The sequence below is a fragment of the Phasianus colchicus genome, chromosome 8 (assembly GCF_987193195.1).
Source record: "Phasianus colchicus chromosome 8, bPhaCol1.hap1.1, whole genome shotgun sequence".
NCBI classification, from domain to species: Eukaryota; Metazoa; Chordata; class Aves; order Galliformes; family Phasianidae; genus Phasianus; species Phasianus colchicus.
In genome coordinates this window covers 30,829,272-30,850,566 of record NC_143443.1, presented here as the reverse complement: position 1 = coordinate 30,850,566, position 21,295 = coordinate 30,829,272, and the positions used below count along the sequence as shown (strand labels likewise).

At 37.6% G+C, this 21,295-nt stretch overlaps 1 protein-coding gene across 2 annotated transcripts in view; it reads right to left on the bottom strand.

The window, feature by feature from the left end:
• The window catches only part of INPP5F (inositol polyphosphate-5-phosphatase F), a 36,870-nt gene that overhangs the window by 14,119 nt on the left and 1,456 nt on the right, over positions 1-21,295 (bottom strand). For both annotated transcript variants that reach the window (XM_090145579.1, XM_031597385.2), the window contains exons 2-6: positions 9,083-9,163; positions 2,838-2,974; positions 1,985-2,113; positions 1,318-1,485; positions 963-1,019 (exon numbers count right to left, since the gene is read on the bottom strand). In XM_090145579.1, the coding sequence (XP_090001705.1) occupies positions 963-1,019; positions 1,318-1,485; positions 1,985-2,113; positions 2,838-2,974; positions 9,083-9,163 (572 nt within the window). The remainder of the gene's footprint in view (positions 1-962; positions 1,020-1,317; positions 1,486-1,984; positions 2,114-2,837; positions 2,975-9,082; positions 9,164-21,295) is intronic.

Below are 21,295 nucleotides of genomic sequence, written 5' to 3'. Positions count from 1 at the left end.
TCTACATTGTCATCTCCATTATTTCTCCCATTTCTCATTTATGAACAGCTGCTTCACATTCCCTTCAAGTTTTAAAGTAGCTTTTGTCATATCTTTGTCTTATTTCTGTAGAAGGTATCAGCATTTTTCCCTGTTAGTTGGAGGACCTTCAAACTAGGAATAAGATAAAGAAAACAGCTTAAGATTTTTTTTTCCTCCTGTGGAAATGAAGCAAGATAGAACAAGGCTAAGCAGAAATTTATTAATAAACGAAGACAGATAGAAGACACAGTAAAGTGTCTGCTATCATCTTTAAAAGGACCTCTTACTTGGCCTAACCTCAAATGGACACAGTAGTTACAGTTCACTTTATCCAGGAGACCACATGCTGAAAAAAAAGAAATAAGTATAGAATCCTAGAATCACAAGGTTGGAAAGGAACTAAAAGATCATCTAGTCCAACCATAAGTAGTTACTGTATGTCTCTTCAATTCTGTTCATTAGTCAGGAAACCTCATTAGCTTTATCTACTCTGAAAAGAAGTTCAAAATAACTTGTTCCACACTACTATTTATGCTGATCAGCTATTCTTTTCAAGGATAAACACAGTATTCTCCACTTCAGAAGATAATCATTCCATCATTTAAATAAGAAAAAGTTTAGAATAGATCTGAAGTTTACATTCACAGATCAGCACAAGCTGGCATATCACAGCTTATTCTGCATTGTTTTATTAAAATAAGCCACCTAAGGTGAGTTTATTTATTAACTAGCAGGTAACATAGGCTAACTGAAACTTCGGCTGGGGGAAGAAGGGTGCATCACTCGCCTGGTAAGTCAGTTGCAAAAGGTGCAGCCATGATTATGACCTGTCTAAACATGTTTTTAAGTCAACTTCTATGTAGCCTTAAATAAACATTGTAACTGAAATTCTTTTTAAAAGTAGTACTTATAAAACACAGCTTTTGTTAGAAATAACTCACATTAGTGACAATAAGATCTTCGATCATGTGTTTGTTCCAGAAGAATCTGTCATCAACCTGTTTAAAACAAAGAGCCATTTTTTTTGCAACAGAAGTATTCAGAAATGCTCCTACCAAAGACACCAACGTTATTGACTACAACTGCACATACAAGTTCAGCATTCACTACTTTTGAATATAACAGCTCAATTTAAAGCATGCTGTTGGAAACTTTTACTTCATTCTCATGTACTGAATCCAGTAGTAGGGCAAGATCTTCAGTTACAGTAGACTCTACTACCAGAGGGTGTGATGAGTCAAGTTTTGACCAGGAATTTTTCCATTATGTGTGCAGTTCATGATGTAGAACACTTACTTTTCGCCAGAGTGGCAAGTCCGTTTTCTCACATGCACTCTGTCTCTGCACAGAATTTGTTAGATCATAGGTAAGGCTGTAGTAAAAAGAATCTGAATCCATGAACATTTTGAATAATTCTTCCAATAACCTCTTCTCCAACCTCTCTTTCTCTTTGCTTTCTTTAATCTGAAAGGAAAGTAATGGCTTTATGTCTTATCAAAAGAAGATTCTAGCCACGTTTGCAAAATATCAGTTCTAAATTTGTGAAACATTTTCTCATTCTCATTCTCTGTTCTAATCTTAGTATTCTTTAGATTTTTCAAATCCAAGCCACAGTGCCAGAAACGGTGTGTCAAAATTTGTCTAGCTTTATGATAGTAGATATACATGCAGAGCAACTTGCAGAAGTTTAGAAACCCACTAGAAACAAGTCTTAGTAAGATGACATTTCATTAGAAAATGCTCAGCAATTATATAGTTACAAAATATAAAAATAGAACAGTGAAGTAATAAAAAACGAACTTTAGACAAAGTAGATATACATTCTAGTCCTACTGGTTCTCTTTCCAGGTCTTACTACTAATTACTACTTGATTACCCATCCATCATAAGCTCTGAGTTACCAAATAAGCATTTTGGAAGGACAGAGAAAAAAAAAAAAGAAAAAATCAGTAAAAAGCCTTACCTTCTTTTTATTTGGAGCAGATACATTTGATTTAATTTGTGTAAGAGTCTTCAGCAGAAATTTTGAGTCATCTGGGGACTGTGTAATCTTCTCTGGCTTGTTTATTCCAAAATGGTGCTTTTTACAAAGCTAAGTAATAATGATATTAAATTAAAATCAATATATAAATACTCTGAATAAAATCCAAGGAAATTTTAATTAAAGTCTACAAAGTCCATAGACTTGGGGAAGAAGCTCTATGACACAGAAGGAACGTACAGATTTCCATCTATAGCATAATTCTCTTCCTTCTTTTTAAAAAGCTGTTTTCCCTGTGATTTTTTGTCTGCTTCCATTTTACATGAGCTGAGTATCCAGACGTACATCAACTTATTACCAAACCTTTAAAGTGAATTAGTATTATTTACTTGAATGCTTTTCCTTTAAATGTTCACTTTTCGGAAAAAAAACAACACAATGTTTAAAGCAAGGGTTTCCCTTGAACCAAGTTATGGAATTAATATCCCAGAATAAGATGGAAACAATTCATGAAAAAGTATATGCTCTCCTGATTCAGAAAAGAAAAAACATCTTCTTGCAAAAGACAAACACCTGAATATCCATAGGACTTCATATCATCTGAGGAGTAACTGAGTTGAAGGCACACTGGAGAGAGTAGTGCAGATCTGAATGTTTATACAGGTTTCTATATAAAAAACATCTAGAGGATGCACACAGCCAGTGTGCATCACTATAAAGTGATGGGCTTTACTGAAAATCCTGCCACCTTCATTCTTAAGAGGTGGTCAGAAGAACTTGTTTGGTTTTTTTAAGAAGAAAAAGGAAAGTCATAGTTTATTGAAGATATTCATACCTCCAATTCCAGATCCTGAGGCTCTGTTTCAGAAAGTGGAATCACTGCGACCTTTGTTATTTTGTATACCTCGTGATCTCCTGGAAGTTTGCCAATCAATGCTTTCTGACGAATTAAAAGTAGCCACCATGGTAAATCTGGAGAAAGATTAGTAAAGGCTTACTGTAAAGTTATTTATTTCAACTAATCTGTCAAATTCTTCCTCACAGTGTACAACTCCCTGCCAGGAGTTAATTGACCAGAAGAATCCAGTGAATGATGATTTGCTGCTGCCACATTTTGCCACTACACATCACAAGAACAAATCATTACCTGGAAAAGATTATTTATTCTAACAAAGAGGTAGCATAGCTGCTATCAGTGAAACAGAGAGGCATTTCTAATAGACATCTATCAACGGTAAAATGACCTCTAGGATGATGGGCATTCCCAACATCCCAAGTGGCAGCACAACTTGAAATGAACAGTTGGATCTCACCTAAAAAACCTAGAGCTACTTTACAGATAGCAGCAAGCTATGGTTTTCCCTTCATACCTTCTCTTGCGCAGAAAAACAGAAGACAGACTACTTCTCCCACCTGAGTTTAAGTGGAGAGGTCCTATGCAAGCATTAAAAGCTTGCTGCCATGGACCAATATGCTTCCACAATTGACAGTTAATGGTACTACGCTTTGAAAAAATATCTATATTCTCTATGCTTTATCTAGTCTATTTGCCTTGCACAGTAAATTCTAAATCCAGTTTAAGCCTCTGAGTTCTTTCAGAAAAAAAAAAACCAAAAAAAAACATGACAATGTGTTAAGTTACAGTAAACTTGGAGTTCTCAATGTACTTTCAGCTTAGAATCAAAGCTTCAAAGTTAAAAGCATCTTTCCAATAACAGCAGTTCAATCTTTAACATTTCTGCCCAACGCAGATGATGTGTTTCAGCAACCGTTTGTTCATCTAAAGAAAATAATCACTGTAAACACACTATCATGCACTGTGACAACTCACTGTTTCAATTGTGTATCACTATCTTTGGAATAATATCAGTCTGTAATACAAGGAGCACCATGCTTTTATAAATTATTGTTTCCCAAAAATACATATGTGCTCTGACAACCAGGGAAGGAGGATGTGAAGTCATGCACTGATTGTTCAGTTATGCCAACTTCCAAGAGCATTTCTGCACTACTTCCTGAGCACAGAATCAAAACCATAACCTCTGGAGTCACAGAGGTGGTTCAGGTTGGGAGGGAACTCAGGATGTCATCCTGCTCAAACAGGGGAAGCTATGAGGTTAGACCACATTTTTCCACACTGTCACATAAGCACAGCCTCCTAAAAAGTGAGTTAACTGCAGTATTGATGGTCAATGGATAAAAGATAAGGACATGAGAATGAGAGTAGACACCAGCAAAAAGGTTATCCTTACTGACAGCAGGTGCTGAAAGAGCTGTTTAGTATACATATAAGCAGCATGACTGACAACAACCACCCTTGCCTCCAGCTTGACACCTCATAACCATGGGATAAGGTGAAAGTAACAAACGTAAGTTTATTATACTTTTATCTGTAAAGTAGCTCTAGGTTTTTTAGATTGTTTTCTAGTGGGCAGAACAATCAGGTTTCTGCAAATCCAGTTCAATCCAAGCTTAACATGGGGGTAGAAAACACAGCATCCAGACATTCTCACTGAACACTATACTCTCATTTATTCCCCCTTATGGAGGTTTAACCGCACAACTCAAACCAATGAAGAGATCAGTATGTCAACAAATAAATAGATTTTTAAAGAAAGGATACCATCTAAATCTCAGAAAAAATAATGAGAATGACACCACCACAAAAAAATAGTTAAAAAAAAAAGGTATCTCATATTGCCTTTAAACCAGCAAACAAGAACTCAACACAGCCAAGTGAGTTCTGTTACCTTTGAGTGCATTTTTTAAAAAAGGACATGGTTATCTTGTAAATGGAGTTTTGAAATTAATGCCATTACAGCCACAGCCAAAGAAAGTTCAGTTAAAAAAAAAAAAAATCCAACAGGAGTTTCCTGGAAGGCCAAAAGAAAACAGAGAAGCAGCAAGGTATGCAAATAAAAAATGCCCCAATTAAAAGCTACAGTAACAACCACAGAAGCTCAGTGTAATTGCCAATAACGTCCAGATAAGAGCAGTGCTTCTACAGTTCAAAAAGATAGTTATGTAGAACTTTTTCAGTAAGAACAGAACGCTATAGCTACATGTCCTTCCCTAAGCTGCACGTGTTAGGTCATCCACCGAGATCCCATCGTTTGGTTTTGTTGCCTTTCTTCTTAAAACCATATTATGAACTGTGGCAGAGCTGGCAGCAACAACTGATGTAAAGCACTGTATCTAAAGTAGGCTATCACCTCTCATTCCTCACTGAAAGAGGAATTTAGCTCTGCTTTTGCTTTACTGCCAGCACACCACTGCTGTGTAATTTATTTTCTAACGTTTCTCAAACAGCCTAGCATTTCATTTCCCCAAGTGCCTTTTAGCAATAATTAGTCTTAAACTCTGCATAAATTTACTACAAATGACACTTCTTGCAAGTATTTTGATTCTAACAAAGAAATACTATGGTATCACATTCCATTTGCTAGTTGAAGAAGATGAGATGAAAGCCAAGAAAACGTTTTAAGTTGTTGATTGGATTAAGTTAGAGACAGCAGCAGCTGCACTTCAGTGAAGATATTTCAGATGCTGAACCACAGGTCTCAGTGGCATGGCAACAAAAGAGCTTTCCCTTCCTGGAGATAGGGAGGGAAGTATTTCACTTCCTTTTTGCTTACAGAGTCTAAGGAAACTTGACAGTAATGTTTTACTCAGGTCTTAATCAACCCACATAAGAAAACCAAAATGATAAGAGCACATACATTAAACTGCATCTTAACTACAAGACAGAGAAATGTTTGATTGCAGCGTGGAGTTACGTAGAATTTGGCTGGCACTAAGATGTCCAGCACTGGTTATAGTTCGATATATGCCATTAACTCTGAGCATATTCTAATCAATGTTTGATTAATTAGTCTCTAATCAAAACTGATTAGAACTTTTACATGAGATCTTCCACCACTAAAAAAAAATACACCTGGACTAGTATACAACAGTACTAATAGTAACTTCAGTGGTCAGAAGCCAAAGTTATACTAACAAAGTGAAGGAAATCAAAATTGCTAAAGCAGATCAGTGAATCTCAACTAAGACTTTGATTCCAGGCTACCATTACCACGTCAGTGGTAAAAACATCTACTTTCATTACTAACAAGGAATACATTCTAATTGTGTATCGAAATTGCTGCTAAAGGAATTTGAATGGTTATATTTTGTACATATATAAATAAACTGGATGACAAAACATTATTAATATTCTGTAATTGATAGCATGCCTATGCAATAAATGTTCTTCCTAAACAGAGGCAAGCACATGCACATACTATTCTAATGATGTATACCAAGAAAATGTGCAATGTTACATTTCACACATTATCTTCATACTATATCCTGAATTCCTTCCCATTTGTATTCTTATTTTCAATCCATATTTTCTCATAAGTCATCTTGGGATATGCAGACAGAGGGTAAGAGACCGCATCCCAGTACTCAGATATTCATATAATTTTTTTTCCTTAAAAAAAAAATAAAATCTTATTGTTTAAGGAACTTCAGTACTGGGAAGAAGCAAAATATAGCTTAAGTAGATTTTATCTTAAATGAGAACACAATTATGTCCAGTTGTACAATCGATTCTCTCAAGTAAAAAAATTCTTCAAAGAATTAAAAAGGACAACCATACAATATTGGCTGGTTTCTCACCAGATTGCTTCCCTGCCAAGAAAGCTTTCCTACACATTCTCCTGTGCTAGGCCAGCAATAAAGGCAGAAGATTTAGAGTAAATTAAATCTCATCCCTAGTTACAGCAATTTGGCAGTTTCCAATGCTAAATTAAGAACGTCCCTGTAGTCAGTTTTAGGTTATTTCAAGGTCACTTCAGCACTACTCCAGCATTCTTGCATTAAGTGGATCTTTTGAGAACATGGAAGGATCTAAGTCCAACACCAAGGGAATATGGGCTTTGAGCTTACTGACAGCTTAATAGCATACTGGCAGCAACTTTAATTCTTAAGAAAGTATTTAAAGTTTACAGTATTAGTCAATAAGACGCTGAGCAGGACAATCCCATAAAGGAATCTGATTATCCAGGAGTTCAAAATAAGTTTTCTGATCTTTCTTGTCCAGGTGGAAAAGACAGGGAAAGAAAAAGGGGAAAAAAAAAAAAAAAAATCAGAGCAACAGGTCCTCCTGATCCTGCTGCCACAAATGAGGTTTGGAAGAAAAGCATTTCATCCAGCTTGCACTGCCCAATACTCTTACCACATATGGAAATAATGGTCCAGCACTTAAATATTTATACAATTCTTACTGATAAAGTTTCCAGGTGACAAAGATTGATACACGAATAAGTAATGAAGACAGTTACTGTTACAGTGTTAGATGACTCAGCTGGAGGACTACATAGAACTATACCTGAACATAATCAAGTGACAGTTCATTGACAATAACTGACTTAAAAAGACCTACTTAGGCCATTTCAGTCAGCTCTCTTATATTGACTAAAGTGCAATGAGGACTCTGTCTTAGTGGCTGCCCACTAGACAGCTGCATCATTAAAGGCCTCAACATGCACAAGAACAGCCCATAAGCACTTTGCGTGTTGTTTAAAAAAAGGCAAAAGAAGAAACAAAATGCTAGCACTTGCCTAAGCAGCAACTGGATGGAGTGCCTGGATGGGCATAATCAATACAGTAGCTGTAAAAAACATATGGAAAGATATCAGGCTTATTACCTGATAACCTTAATTTAGCTGACAACAGCAAGCTGGCACTTTAACAAATGTCACATGCTGGGGATAGTTTCAATGCAGCATTCATAAGCAGAAGTGTCTCACAATAAGCATACATGCAAGAATATTCAGTTGCTATGACACAGGAGAACTTTCAGAAAGCATGTATCAGGGTCTCTCTCTTGAAAGGCTTTTATATGAGAATCCCTAAAGAGAAGGGGGGAGCCTTTGTGTACGAGAATACTTTATTAACAAACACAAACATGTCAAAAGCAAGCATGAAGCATTTTCCCACAGCAGGAAATAAAGGTCATTACTGGAGTTCAGCAGTCATTCATCTGTTTATTATGGACAGCACACACTGCCTGGATGAGAGCATCAGAGAAAGGCAGAGTCTGAACCACCTTGTATCATCAGATCAGAAAGAACTGCTGAACAGACTGGCAGAAGGAGGACAGAAAAATATCAGGTGAAAGTCAAAGAAGATCAAGCAATGCAAATGGAAAGAGGAAATGGCCAAAAGCTGTATGAAAAGAGAGAGGCTCTGTTCTCTCAGAAATGAGACCTAGTGGTTACGGTAACTATGGAGCCTGCCACTTCCCAGAACTAAATCCATCATACCCTCACAGCCCGTTTTCTTTCTTCCTCTACTGTTAGTGGGCCTCTCCTCTCTTGACTCAGCTGTTCCTGTGTGACAAACATCTGATCCATTTCAGCACTTAATCCATCCTGATATCCTGGAACTCACTTGAAACTTGACCTGCATTTACCTGCATCTATTCAAGAATGACATGAGATGCATGGTTTACAAAAAGGACAGCACACAGTAAATGAAGTAGAGTTTATGGCTAGCTTTTCTATTTGACAGTAAGTAGACATTCAGAGCTCTACTGGTAGAAGATCCTTTCTAGTTAACACTGGTTTATTAAATCAGAAACAAGTTTCCAAATGTTTCTTTTACTTTTAAATAGGTTTAAGTAGTAACCACTCTCACTGCACTTAACTGACAAAAAAATCATATTTTCAGATATTGAAAAAACCTATCGTTCATTAAAAAAAAGCTCTGCAGCATTATTAATAAAGTGTGCAAAAATTAAATGAGTGTATCTCACAGGGAGCCTCATGTGGAACTTCAGATACTGACTTCCATTCTTCGTGGATGCAGTCCTCTATTTGTACAAGACAATAAAAAAAGAAAATCCATGCACCAGAAAGAGGAATTTGCATACCATAACTAAAATATAAATGTTTTGATGAGTTCCCAACATAGTTGGGAAATACTGCACCATTGCAGAGAATACTACATAATCCACTTGAGTTACACAGTTCTATTTACATTATCAGTGCCTTTAAAACAAATTGAATTAGCAGTATAAAATAAAATGCCATATACCTGTATGAAGCTGGACTTTACCAATGACTCCTTCTACCAGGCCCAGGCAAATAGGATTCCATGCCAAAAGAAGATCAGTAGCTGAAAAATAATAATAATAATAATAATAATTCATATTTTGTAGTAAACTCAGCTAGACAACCAAGCCAGCACATCATTCTTTCTGCTTTCCCCACTCAGATGATAGAAAACATGCTTTGACTCCCACAACAAGAGTAAGATACATAAGCTGTTCAATTTTTGCTTGCTAATAAGTAGCTATTTTAATTAATTGACCAAATGATTCCTCCTGTTTATAGTTCTACTCCTTATCCTTCCTGGTTAAAAAACTACAAGAGTGTTTTCAGCTACATAATTCAGTCTAACATATGTTTTGTTCTCCTAATATCCACTGGAATTCATAACTTAATTGAAACTTTACATGGTCATAGTGAAATTAAATACAGGTCATTAAGCTGCTAATGTAGCCCCAAGAAGACCAAGCAGATGTTAACACTCGGCCCCAGCTCTGTCATATTTATCCAGCTACTATTCATTCCACAACTTTTTTCTATTTAGATATAGATGCACTTTTTCTTTTGGAATAACACTGAAGTATATAAGGCTTCATGGTTTCTAAGAAACCATATTAAGAAGTGTCAGTGAACCACAGAGGAAGTACAAAAGCAAACAGGAAGGCAATGCTGCCAGCTCCATCATTTGCAAAAGGTACTCATCTCAACATGCATTCAAACTATTGCTAGATGGAAGTCACTAAGACAGTATCAGTGTGAAAAGCATTTGATGGTAACAAGATGTTGATATTCATTTAGAGTTTATAACAGCAGTGTAATACCTGTAAAGTTTAATAATGTGGCAAAAGAAATTTCAGAATTTTAGCTTAAGTCATTAAAAACAAGGTCCGTGTGGGAAACCTGAGGTCTTTCTATTCCAACAATTTGATATTAGCTCAAGGGAGGAAATTTCTCCAGTTTACATGTAGGCAAGTTACATATCTTAGATCCCAGGGCAAATATGTAAACATTTTCAAGAGCAGACTGACATAACATCCCAAGATAAAGAGAACAATCATCCACCCACACCTTACTCACAAGAACTGAGTTCCTCCTTTAAAGTCTAAAATCTGCAGATAACAACCAATGGTATTTTATTATTTTTAAACACTATATTCTCCTTGAAACTTACTCACTACTCAGAATGCTGTTCCAAGAATGCAGATTTACTCCTAGCTTTCAGTTTAACACATTTCATAGTAAACCAGACTGCGTTAGTTTAATCACAAAATACAAGCATTTACATGAGACACAGAAGTCAGCATAGATCTAAACTGAACTTATTTAAAAGGAGTTTGCAGCACCGTGCTTTCACAAAGAAAAGCAGGAACTAAGTGCATAGGCTATCAAGATTTCAAGATGTTTGCAGAAGGCAGTACAAAGTTATGGTTAATATATGCAACAGGCTGTGCCATTTAATGGTAGATACCTGCAGAAAAACACCCGATTGCTCCTGTTTTGCTGTGAGAGCACTAGAGACAGTTACTTGGTACAGGAGCCAGTACAAGAAAAATGAATCATGCCATAAATTTAAGTTCCTAAGGAGACTAAAATAGATGAGCAGACGAAACTATGCAGTAGTGTGAAACTATGCTCAAGCCTCTCTGAAGTACTTCAAACTCATCATGTTTCTGTATATTGAATATTTTTTGCTTATACAAAACATGTTCAAGTATCACCTGAGTTCCTCATCTCAAATAATGCACAGGAGGATCTTTGTGCTGAGTAGATATGAGCTTACAGGAAAGAAGCACAAGGAGCCATCCCTGCTCTCAAGTTTTTCACTGCCTTCCCAAGCTCACCAACACATCCTGAGTTTCACCTTCGCCTCAAGAATCCTCAAACTTAATCTACTTTCTGCTATCTTGGACGCTTGCAATTTACTTCATTCATGTGCCAATGAGAGATAAAAAACAGACACAAGCAGATAAAAAAAATAATGTCAGGCACATACAGGAGTACTGATAGCAATTTAAAGGATTCAAATCACTTTATATTTACCATAGCTACTACAGAAATAAAAATCTGAATACTATCCAGGTCTCTTTAAGCCATTTGTTTCCTGCTATGACAAGATATATTAAGAATGGAATCATTAAGGTTGGAAAAGACCATTATGATCACCTGGTCCACCAACAACCCAACCTGGCCATGCCCACTAACCACACTCCTCAGTACCATATATTTATGTTGCTCATAAACTCTCAGGGATGGTGACTCCACCACTTCCCCGGACAGCCTGTTCCAATACCTCATTACTCTTCTTGAGCCAAAATTTTTCCTAACTATTAGTGGGAAAGCTCTCAATAGTGAGTTTGTTCTAATAATGCACAAAAATAGGAAAAATGTTAAAAAAGATTTAGTTGTAATTACAGGTATAAGGAAATGATAGTTTAGACCTGCCCACCACGAGAAAGATGTAAAGAAACTGATACTGGGGATTGTAAAACAAAAAGGTTTTTAATGGAGCCTTCATCATTTTCATGGTTTGCTCTGACACACAGCCCCAGATGTGGCCATATGCAATGCCTGAAACCTCTGCAGGAACACTTGTCCCACATAGGGCAGAGAATGAGAACTGACTAAACTTTGACTCCTGTGCGCACTTACAGCATAGCTGAGCTTTGGAAAAATAGGAGCTATCTGGAGTCAAATATACATCACACTAAGACCTCAAAAGGTAGCAAATACAGATCCACCAGCCAGGAAGCAATGACTTGAAATAAATGTGATTATCAAACTACCATCAGTGCAGGCATGAAAGCCAACTGTTCCCAGGAAGTTGTGACATGGTGGGAGGAAAAGCCACGTATTTAGCAACATTTGAGGAGACTGACGTGTTTCCCCCAGCATCCAGCAGAGTTTAGCTATAAAGAACTCTTACAGAAGAAATGCCTGTAGGCTATGGAAAAAATATCAACTGTGGAATCACGCTGTTTGGTGACAGTATCACAAGATTTTATTTTATTTTTTTATAAAAAACACATTTCTAGAAAAAGAACCTTCCAAAGGAAGGTATGTGTGACAGCACAGAAGCAAGCAGCTTAAAGTTGCTCTAACTAATAAAACACATCTGTTTTGACATTCTGACTAGAATGTATTTACTAGTTAGAGCTCCAGTTCCCACAAAGTAGCCATTGTCCACCGAACTAAGAAGTTAGCTGTTCAGAAAAGTCCATAACAGCAGTGAGCTAAGCCAGGTGGAACACCTTCCCCTGCTCAGGGAGTTTGTTGTGCCCTAAGTCAGTTCAATTTAAAGCCCTGCCAGGTTTGATAAGCCTTAGCACATGCACTTAATACTTTGGGATAGAAAGCATACCTTTAAGTACAGATAATTAATACAATACCTTCAAATACAGAATTTCCCATTCTTTCCCTTACCCCAAATAAATTCAAACTATCAGAAAAAAAAAAAAACTGGCTCTTTTTGCTGATTGCCATCTGAGATTAGTGATCACCAATCATATGTTTACTCTCCACAGTGACTGCATCAGCATTGTAATCATAGCACAATAGGACTTCCACCACAAACACAGAACAAAACCAGCTCTGATGTGATTATTTCCACATCAGCTCTCTGAACTTACCAGCAGCAATGCAAAGGCAAAAACATCAGATAAAGCTTCTTGAACTGTTTGTGTTTATACAAACATAACCCTGGGAAAGGCGACATAAAAGCAACTTGGAAGACTGTCAAAAGCCAAAACTGCTTTCCAGCTCTTTCCCCATTCTACGCCCAGCAGATTCTATCCAAGGTCAGACAAGAGCTCAGACAAGGAAACAGACCGCTGCTTTGGGACAAGGCACTGCTCAGCACCAAATGACTACTGCCCAGTCTGATGGGCTTGGGGAGGCAGTCAGCCTCCCTTAGGCAGAAGGCAGGAAATTAAAAAAAAAGATTTCATTTAGAATCCCTTGGATCCAGCCCTTACCACTGAGCTGCTGTCAGGTTCAATCCATCAGATAGCTACAACCATTTATCTTCCAATTTCGCTGGAAATCAGGGGGATACTTCACAAACACTGGGGAATTTCAAGGAATGGACCTCAGCTAGGAAGTGTTCTGCCAGTGTACTCAGTATGAAAACCAAGTGGCATTGAACTTTAAGCTCAATTTATACATGCTTATAGGAGCTCCATGTTTTTATAAATAAGCATGAACTGTATCTAGACAAACATACAAACATATTCAAAAATTCTTTCCATAGCCTGGCAGGGTAGCAATTCTCACAGCCACTTTCAGCATTCAATAAAAGCAGTAGATATTTATATATGAAAAGAAAGAGCTCAGAAGCAACCTATTGTAAATATTCAAAGTAAGTTTTCCAGCTCTGCTAATACAGCACCAGACATCTGAGGAGTTAATTTTATTAAAATAACTTCAGTTTTTCCTTCAGAGTTGAAGGGTTTTTCCTCCAGTTTTGGCTGCTTCAGATCAAAGGCAACAAGCACCACCAGCTCCTCAGGGCTTTTCAAAAGAACCTATTTTCAAGTTCCAGTCAACTCTGAGTAGTGTTCTGAAATATTAGCCAGGATTAAAAGATTACAAGTTAACTCAGAAGACTTAAGAGTATAAAGCATTTTCTAGACAAGAAGGGCCTCGAGTACTACTTCAGCAAGCAAACTTCAGCTAAGTTCTTACTGGCAGATTCCTAAATTCATGTTTAATCTACCCTAAGTGCAGAAAGATGGAAGAGCATTAAGACATTTATTCTTACAAGTACCAACAACTAATGGTCACGAAGCATTAGCTATATTGACTTGCTTATTTTCCATTTCAAACTTGAAACAAATTATCTCTTCAGCTAACAACTCATTTAAATCATCTTCAATTTGCCATTTAGACTGCTTGCTCAGCCCGTTGTAGACTTGAGCCCTCAGCCTCTTAGAATTGAAATGTTCCTCCTTAGCAGAGGAACCAAAGCACCACCATTCATCACCCCACTGTAAAAGCCCACAGCTATAGTCTCTTCTAGGAGGATATACTTTTTTCTTCTTTTTTAAATCCCAGCAAGTCTTACAGCTTTCTTTACACCAGTTCATTCCCCAGTCCTTAACCATGAGAAGTATACCATCCAAGCAAGTATTCAATGCATGGCTCAACCATAAGAGTAGACACTGCAGAGCACATATCCATCCAACTTGTTTTTAAGAAAATGAAGCAGTTCAATATCCTTGAACATATCCTTGAACTTTATGTGTTTCAAAACTGGACCAGATGAACAGGAACAAGTTCACATACCATTCAGGTTGGATAGTGACAGGTTTAAAATGAGGGATGTAACAACACAATTTTTATCTTACTGCAGCAAGACATTTTTTAAAAAAAAGCAAGCAGGATATTAAGCCCAGGAGAAAGTATGTCATGAAAATGAATCCTTACTACGTGTAAGGATAAAGAACACTTCTTTGTATTCTGCTGCAGCTATAAAATTCTGAGTCACCAAGCACTGCTTGGGAAACCATAAAAACATAAGGAAAAAAACATTCATTTGCCTTGAAAACACACAACATTACAAGTAATTCCAGTAGGAATTCCTAAGCTATAAGCAGTAACAAACTGCCATTCTTTGTTCCAATGCCATGTTCTAAGGCATACAAAGTTGATGGGAGCTGCAATTAAATCCAGAAGTATTCCAATTGGTAATTATAAAATTATAGGGACAAATAGAAGAGGCTTTTCTAGTTGCACATCCCCCATACATTCATTACTCAAAAACAAAATTATTACCTGACAGTCCACTAGTCTACCCTAAAAAGCCATTCAGCACACACACAATCCTTATGTCAGCTCATTAAACATAAGCTGAACTTTACATTCACTGAATTCAACCGGCAGCGTCCTTTCAACTTGGAAGGATTTGCTTTGTTCCTCCTTAAATTGTTCACGAATACCAAATATGAGGAGCATGTAGCCATCCCCATTCAATCCCAGAAAAGGTTTTGTCATTTGAGAATGCAGGCTCCCCTCCCAACCATAAAGAAAGCACCACCTCAATTCATTCCTCACCTGTAAAGTCTCCTGACCCCTCAAAAAGCCCGAGGAGGAAGCAGCTTAGAATAAGACAGCAGACTATGCTCCAGTGGCTAAGAACCCTTGACTCTTAAAGTTACCTCAAGCCAAAGGCAGCTACTCCTGTTCAAACCTCTTTCCTTGATTTTCTCAACCAGAATGTTTTGCTCAGAAAGCACATTTCTGCATCAGACCATAAGCATTTCAGATAATCATACAGCTGCTAGAAAAGCTTGAATTCCTGCAAAGGAGAGTGTTTCAGGAAGTAACTCTAGCAGTATCACATACTCCATAACAATTACTCAAATATCTCTTAATGTTGTAGCATACAGAGTTTGGAAGTGATTCTCAACTTTATCTTCATACCTTCATTTAATAAGCCTTCAGGATTGCAAGATGCTCAAGCATTAAAAATAATACCTAAAATACTGAAAGAATACAGTTAGAAAAGCACCAAAATAGAAAAGCGTAGCTCAAATGCTCACAGCTGGCTATAAGTGAATGAGCTGAGGCCTTGAGAGACCATACATGATGAGATTGCTACAAGTCACGAATGACCACAACGTCCATGCAACAGCACTCCATTCACATGTACTCAGTCCTGCCCAAGAACAATTAGGATATTTTACAATTACAAAAGGCAACTGCAAGGGATACTGCAGAAAAAGCTACTTCGTATAATCTGCAGCCCTTAAGTCATGTATTTAAATAGAAAGTAAAGAATTTGATGCCATACCAGATAAGTTTTGATACTGTTTAACAGACTGCTGGGGACGAAGTGACTATTTAGTCACATGACAACAAGCAATACATCCCTTAAATATTCCTAGAATACATTTCAGCACAAGGAAATGCCTACAAGTTTGTGGGAATGTTGCTTTACTTGAAGCAGATGAATAGACATGGCAAAAAACAACAACAGAAAGTTAAAAATTAAACGATAGCTGCAAAATGTAAGTGGACAGCAGGGGCTCCCTCCTGGGCAATGCCACATACTTCTAAATTTGATTTGAATGCTGATTCTTCTTTAAATCACTGCTGCCATGTTTTATGCCATCTTCTTCAGAACGTTCATAAGATCTTCCTGAGTGCCCCAGCATATTATCAGCAATTAAGGCTTACTGCACTACTCAACAAGAGAGCATTAAGTTTCAAGCGAAGTATTTTCAAGTTGCTTGTTTTCAGTTTCACAGACACAATGAACATTGTTCCAGGGCTTCCACTGATGTAAGATCACTCTTCCTTAAAAGGAAGAGTAAAGTTTTCAAGTGGAATTATATTAATTTCAGTTCAACTTTTCAGAAAATAATTCCTGGTTTCATTTTTCAGGGTGTTGAAGTGATTGGAACAAGAATATGCAACTAATGTTAATATGCATTTACTAAAACAGAGCTTTCGTGAAGGAAGTTAATACATTATTTCCAAATTTCTCCTTTAGATATATATCCAACTGTTTCTCATCTCTTCTTGATACTTGCTCCTATTATTGATTGCCCACGAAGACATAAGTGCAGCAACTCTGACAACTGAAAGATAAGGATACAGTTAGAATATGACCAGCTGATAGAGCTGAAGACCACCAGCTGGAAGCATTAATCCCACTGTCAGGAATTAAGGCACTGCACAGATTTACAGAGAGGTAAAAAAAATCCTGCATGCATCCATCCACATTCCCACCCCTCCCCCCATGTGGGCTCTTTGTTTTCATATTCTCACAGTAGCAGTTTCTTGGTTAAGTTTTTTTTTTCCCCCCAACTGATATTTAGAACGATAAATAATATTGCTAAATTGTCACTGAAAATTAACTGGTAAAAGCTTTATCTAACAAGGTGGAAAAGTCACTTAATAATCTCTGATCAAATTAGATTACTGCATCAGGATGCTGGGTTTTCAAGGAATAAAGGCTGTTAGTTGCAAGTGGGGATTTCTCAGTCAGAATTTCCACAAGCATTTTTATACCAAAATACAGAACATTCAATGAAGTCAGAAGTTTATAGCAAATTTAACTCTTATGAATTGAGCTACCAAATTTGTATCTTGTTCTCTCAAAGCCACTATATTAAGAAACCATGTTTTTTATAATATTAAACATTAATCATGAAACCTCCAGACACTGACAGAAGCGTTTATCCGCAGCTTCAAATCTTTGACATATTTGAAGGAAAAATTACAGTCTGACAAACTCTGGGCCTGAAGTCTCAGCATACAGCTTTAACAATGAGTTTCTGCAACACACTCAATATTTAATTAAGCTACACTTGAGAGCTGTTTGATATTACACTGTAGAATTTGCCTCTAAAAGGAAACTTTACACCACTATCCAAGAAGTCTTGCAGTTCAAGGGAACTGTTCAGTGGAAGTGCCTTGACATTGCAGGACTCCAGCTGTGGTTGGCATGCAATACAATTTGAAACAGATGCAAAAGAATGTTTTTGTGCTGTTGGTCCCACTCACATTACAAGGAAATGCTCAAGTGCCCACCAAATTACTTCCTCATGGCACCCAAAGCCTTCAGAAAAGCAGCTTAAGTCTCTCAATTTAAGATGATACAGCTACAACCATTCTTTCATAAGGATAATTTCATCATAAAACACCTTATTTTTCAACAGAAAAAAAGCCAAGTGTTTTCATCCTGCCCACTGACACCTGTGCCAGCAACAGCCCCATGTCTCAGTCAAGGACAGGGTAGATATTGCATGAGTCAAAACAAAGATTTACCCCTAAACACACACTGCAGTGTTGTAATAATGTAACTCCAGCAGCTTGAGGTCTCTCCTGTACACTTAACAGTATCAAAGATAATAATAAAAAAGAATTACTTTGAAGGAGCACAAGGAGCTCCTTTGAAGGAGCATATTGTAACATCGGTACTCAGACCAAAAGGCTTCTTGTATGGATGCAGACCCCTCTCAAATGAAGGGATGCTTCCTAACAGCGCCTACAGTTTTAAATATTTTCACTGCAATTAATTCTGCAATTTCCTCTTCACTATTATGTAGTTAATTCTAGCCTATAGAGATCAAAGATATCTGATTTCTGCTATCAAACACAAGCCTAAAATACATCTGAATTACAGATTCATTTTAAGTGTGGCAAAAAAAAAAAAAAAAACAACACACTTTACCCCCCCTGTATAAGCTAACAATTGTCAGCTCACAAGAAACAGCATATGAAGCTTAACAGCTTTTTATTTATTTAAAACCAAAGTCATTCCAGGGAGGGCAGGAACTCCAGGATACCTCTGCATTTGGTCTAGGACAGATTTGACAGTTCCAGACCTCTACATATAAGAAGAAGAAAGGAGAAGACAGGAACAGCCTTGTTATATTCAGCTTCTCCTCTGCCACTAAGATTCAAAAGAAAGCTAAACAAGTAACTTGGCACCTTGAGACATATTTGTTTGCCACCAGGTCAACACATAGCAGGCATCTTTAAGTCTTATATCAAAGTTGACTACATTCCATTACAGAAAGTGGATAAAGTAGATCTTACCTAAGCAAAATAGAAAAATACTCCCGTACTGACGGTCTCACCTCACAGTCAGAAAGTACAAAACTGATGTTTCATACATAAAATAATCAGAGTAGATGAAGAATATGCAGCAGCTTACCCCTGCCCTCATCCTGTTTCCCTTTGTTAGAAGAAGCAAGCAGCAGCAGCACATTAACTGCTCAGTATTCAAGCCCTATTTCTGGTGGGTTGCATTTAATATGTATCAGTTTGACATCTGGTTTGTCGCATATGCCACAAGGTACGTTGTGCTGTCAGCTAAGAGCACTGAAAGGAAGGAACAGAATGTGCAGGCATAAGTGAGAAACAGCCCGGTAACCACTGCAGCTAAAACAAGGTATCAAGAAAACAGCTCAAGGTCCCTAACGAAGTAACTCATAATAAAGAACTTTCCCAAAGCTGCAGCTCTCTCGTGGAATATATTCCATAACACAGGCAATTTCTAAGACAAACCACCTCAGGAAGCCTATTTTGCATCAAGATCTAATGCAATAGCACAAGCTAGCACACACATCATCATCCCTCTACTGTACTCAGAAGGGCTCTGCAACCTTCAAGCAACTGAAGCATCGACCAGCATCAGCAGCATCACTCCTTACATGAAGTCAAGCATGGCCTCCTGCTTCACTAAGGCCTCTTTGAGCACTTATAGGCACTGGACTTCACGTAAAGGAATCTTTCCTCACAGCATTTGACTAGAAGAGAAGAATATCAGAAATTCTAACTAGTAATTTTCCTCATGAGCTCAGTAACGCCTTTGAGGTGTAAAGTGAGTACACATAGCTACGGAGTTAGATGGCATGATGATTTGTGAGTCAGTTCAGATTTCATGCTCTCAGAAAGACACTTAACCTGAAATCTCTTCCCTGATACTCAGAAAAAACACTGTTTGGTAATAAGCTTCTTATTAGAAAATATATTTAAAGAGGCATTGCTTCAGTTGATGATTAACAACCATTTTCAACAGATGAAAAACAATACTGTAGCACTAATTTCCTGAATCACTTAATAATACATGAATGCTCATTTGCCTCTAGTTAAGCTCCAGAGGTGAGGCGCATCTTATCACCACCTTCCACTTACAAGCAGGTCATGGAATCTGAGCACGCAGTGCCCAGAAGTTGGCTCTGAATAACACCACTTGAATGTCACTCCCACTTCTGGTAGTTGATTCTCCTGCAGGGTGGAGAGGACAGCATCACCGCCCCAGTTTAAGCAGCAATTACTTCTGGCCATGCTCAGTCTGGCACCACTGCCCAAAGCATCATCAAAGCCAACACTGCAAGAATTAGAAGTTTTCACCCACTGAGAGTCTCTCATTCCCTTTTCTACTGATAGCGAGGAATTCAGCATCTTTAAGCATCTTACATAATTCATATCCACAACAGCAATAAAACCATGCTGCAAAATATACACTATACTATGCTGCCAGAAGTAGCCAAGCAAAGCATAAACAAGGTAAGCTGGAAGTAAACAGCAGATCAAAATCTGAGTGCAAGGCATTTAAAGCAGGGCTGAACAACATATTTTGTCACCACACTGAAAAAATAGTAACTGAGGACAGCAAGACACCTAACATAGACTGCAATGCCAAATGATTCAGCTTTCCTGCAGGTGACTCAATTACTGCTTTCACTTCACATAAACAACACCAACAGAGATATCTTGTAAACATATGAAGACACCTTTTAACCTTGGGCCAGCCTCAGACTTTGCTTACAGCAAACATTTATCAGTTTACAGGTGTTTTGTTTGGTTGTGCTCTTTCATTTTGGGTTTTTGTTGGTTGGTTGGTTTTTGTTTTAATTCAAGTTCTCTCCTTGATTTGAAGAGATCAGAAATAGAGCTTTCAAGATCAGAAAGTTTTTGAACATGCCTTTATGCTTGAGGGATGAGAGCACTATAAAGCTCAGCTTCAGCCCTTTAGACTTCAACCCATCCTATAAAACAGTACTTTGCAGGGTCTGCCAGTATTATCTGTTTCAATCCATAAGTGTGCAATGATTAATTTGAACATCTTTCTGGGGACAGAGTAAAGCCAGTTTCCAAAAATTAGCAGAGACATATACTTAAGTGATAGCCTTTTCCTGGACTATTCAACATGCCAATGAACACAAGTTACAGCTTGTTGTTTTTTTTTTTTTTTAGTATGGCAGTGACTCATCACACATTAATCTATTTACTCATTGCCACTCAGTGGCCTTGATTATAAACGGTCAAATGGCCTGCTCTAAGGGTCCCCAGCTTTGTCTTAATACAATCAAGTTACTGATCCAAGAAATTCTTCTGTTACAGAATTATTTCCTTCTCACGTTTACTTTCAACGTACCAAGTACAGCACCTCAATTCAGAGCACTAGAATATACTGAGATAAACCAGAGCCACAGCACTGGAAAAACAAAACTGAAAATGCAGCCAAGTAGGAAAGCATGACTAACAAGTGTCAAGCAGACTAGGAGACTTAACTATCACATTACTCTTCATTAATTGGTGGATCACACACAATAGGGATCACATTCATAGTGACTGAAAATTTAAAGTCACACTGCAGACAGAACCCTGGTGAGTCGCATACAGACTGCGGAGCACTGGCAGAGCCCCCATGAAGCTGATGGGCTCCAGAAAATCACAGCAACAG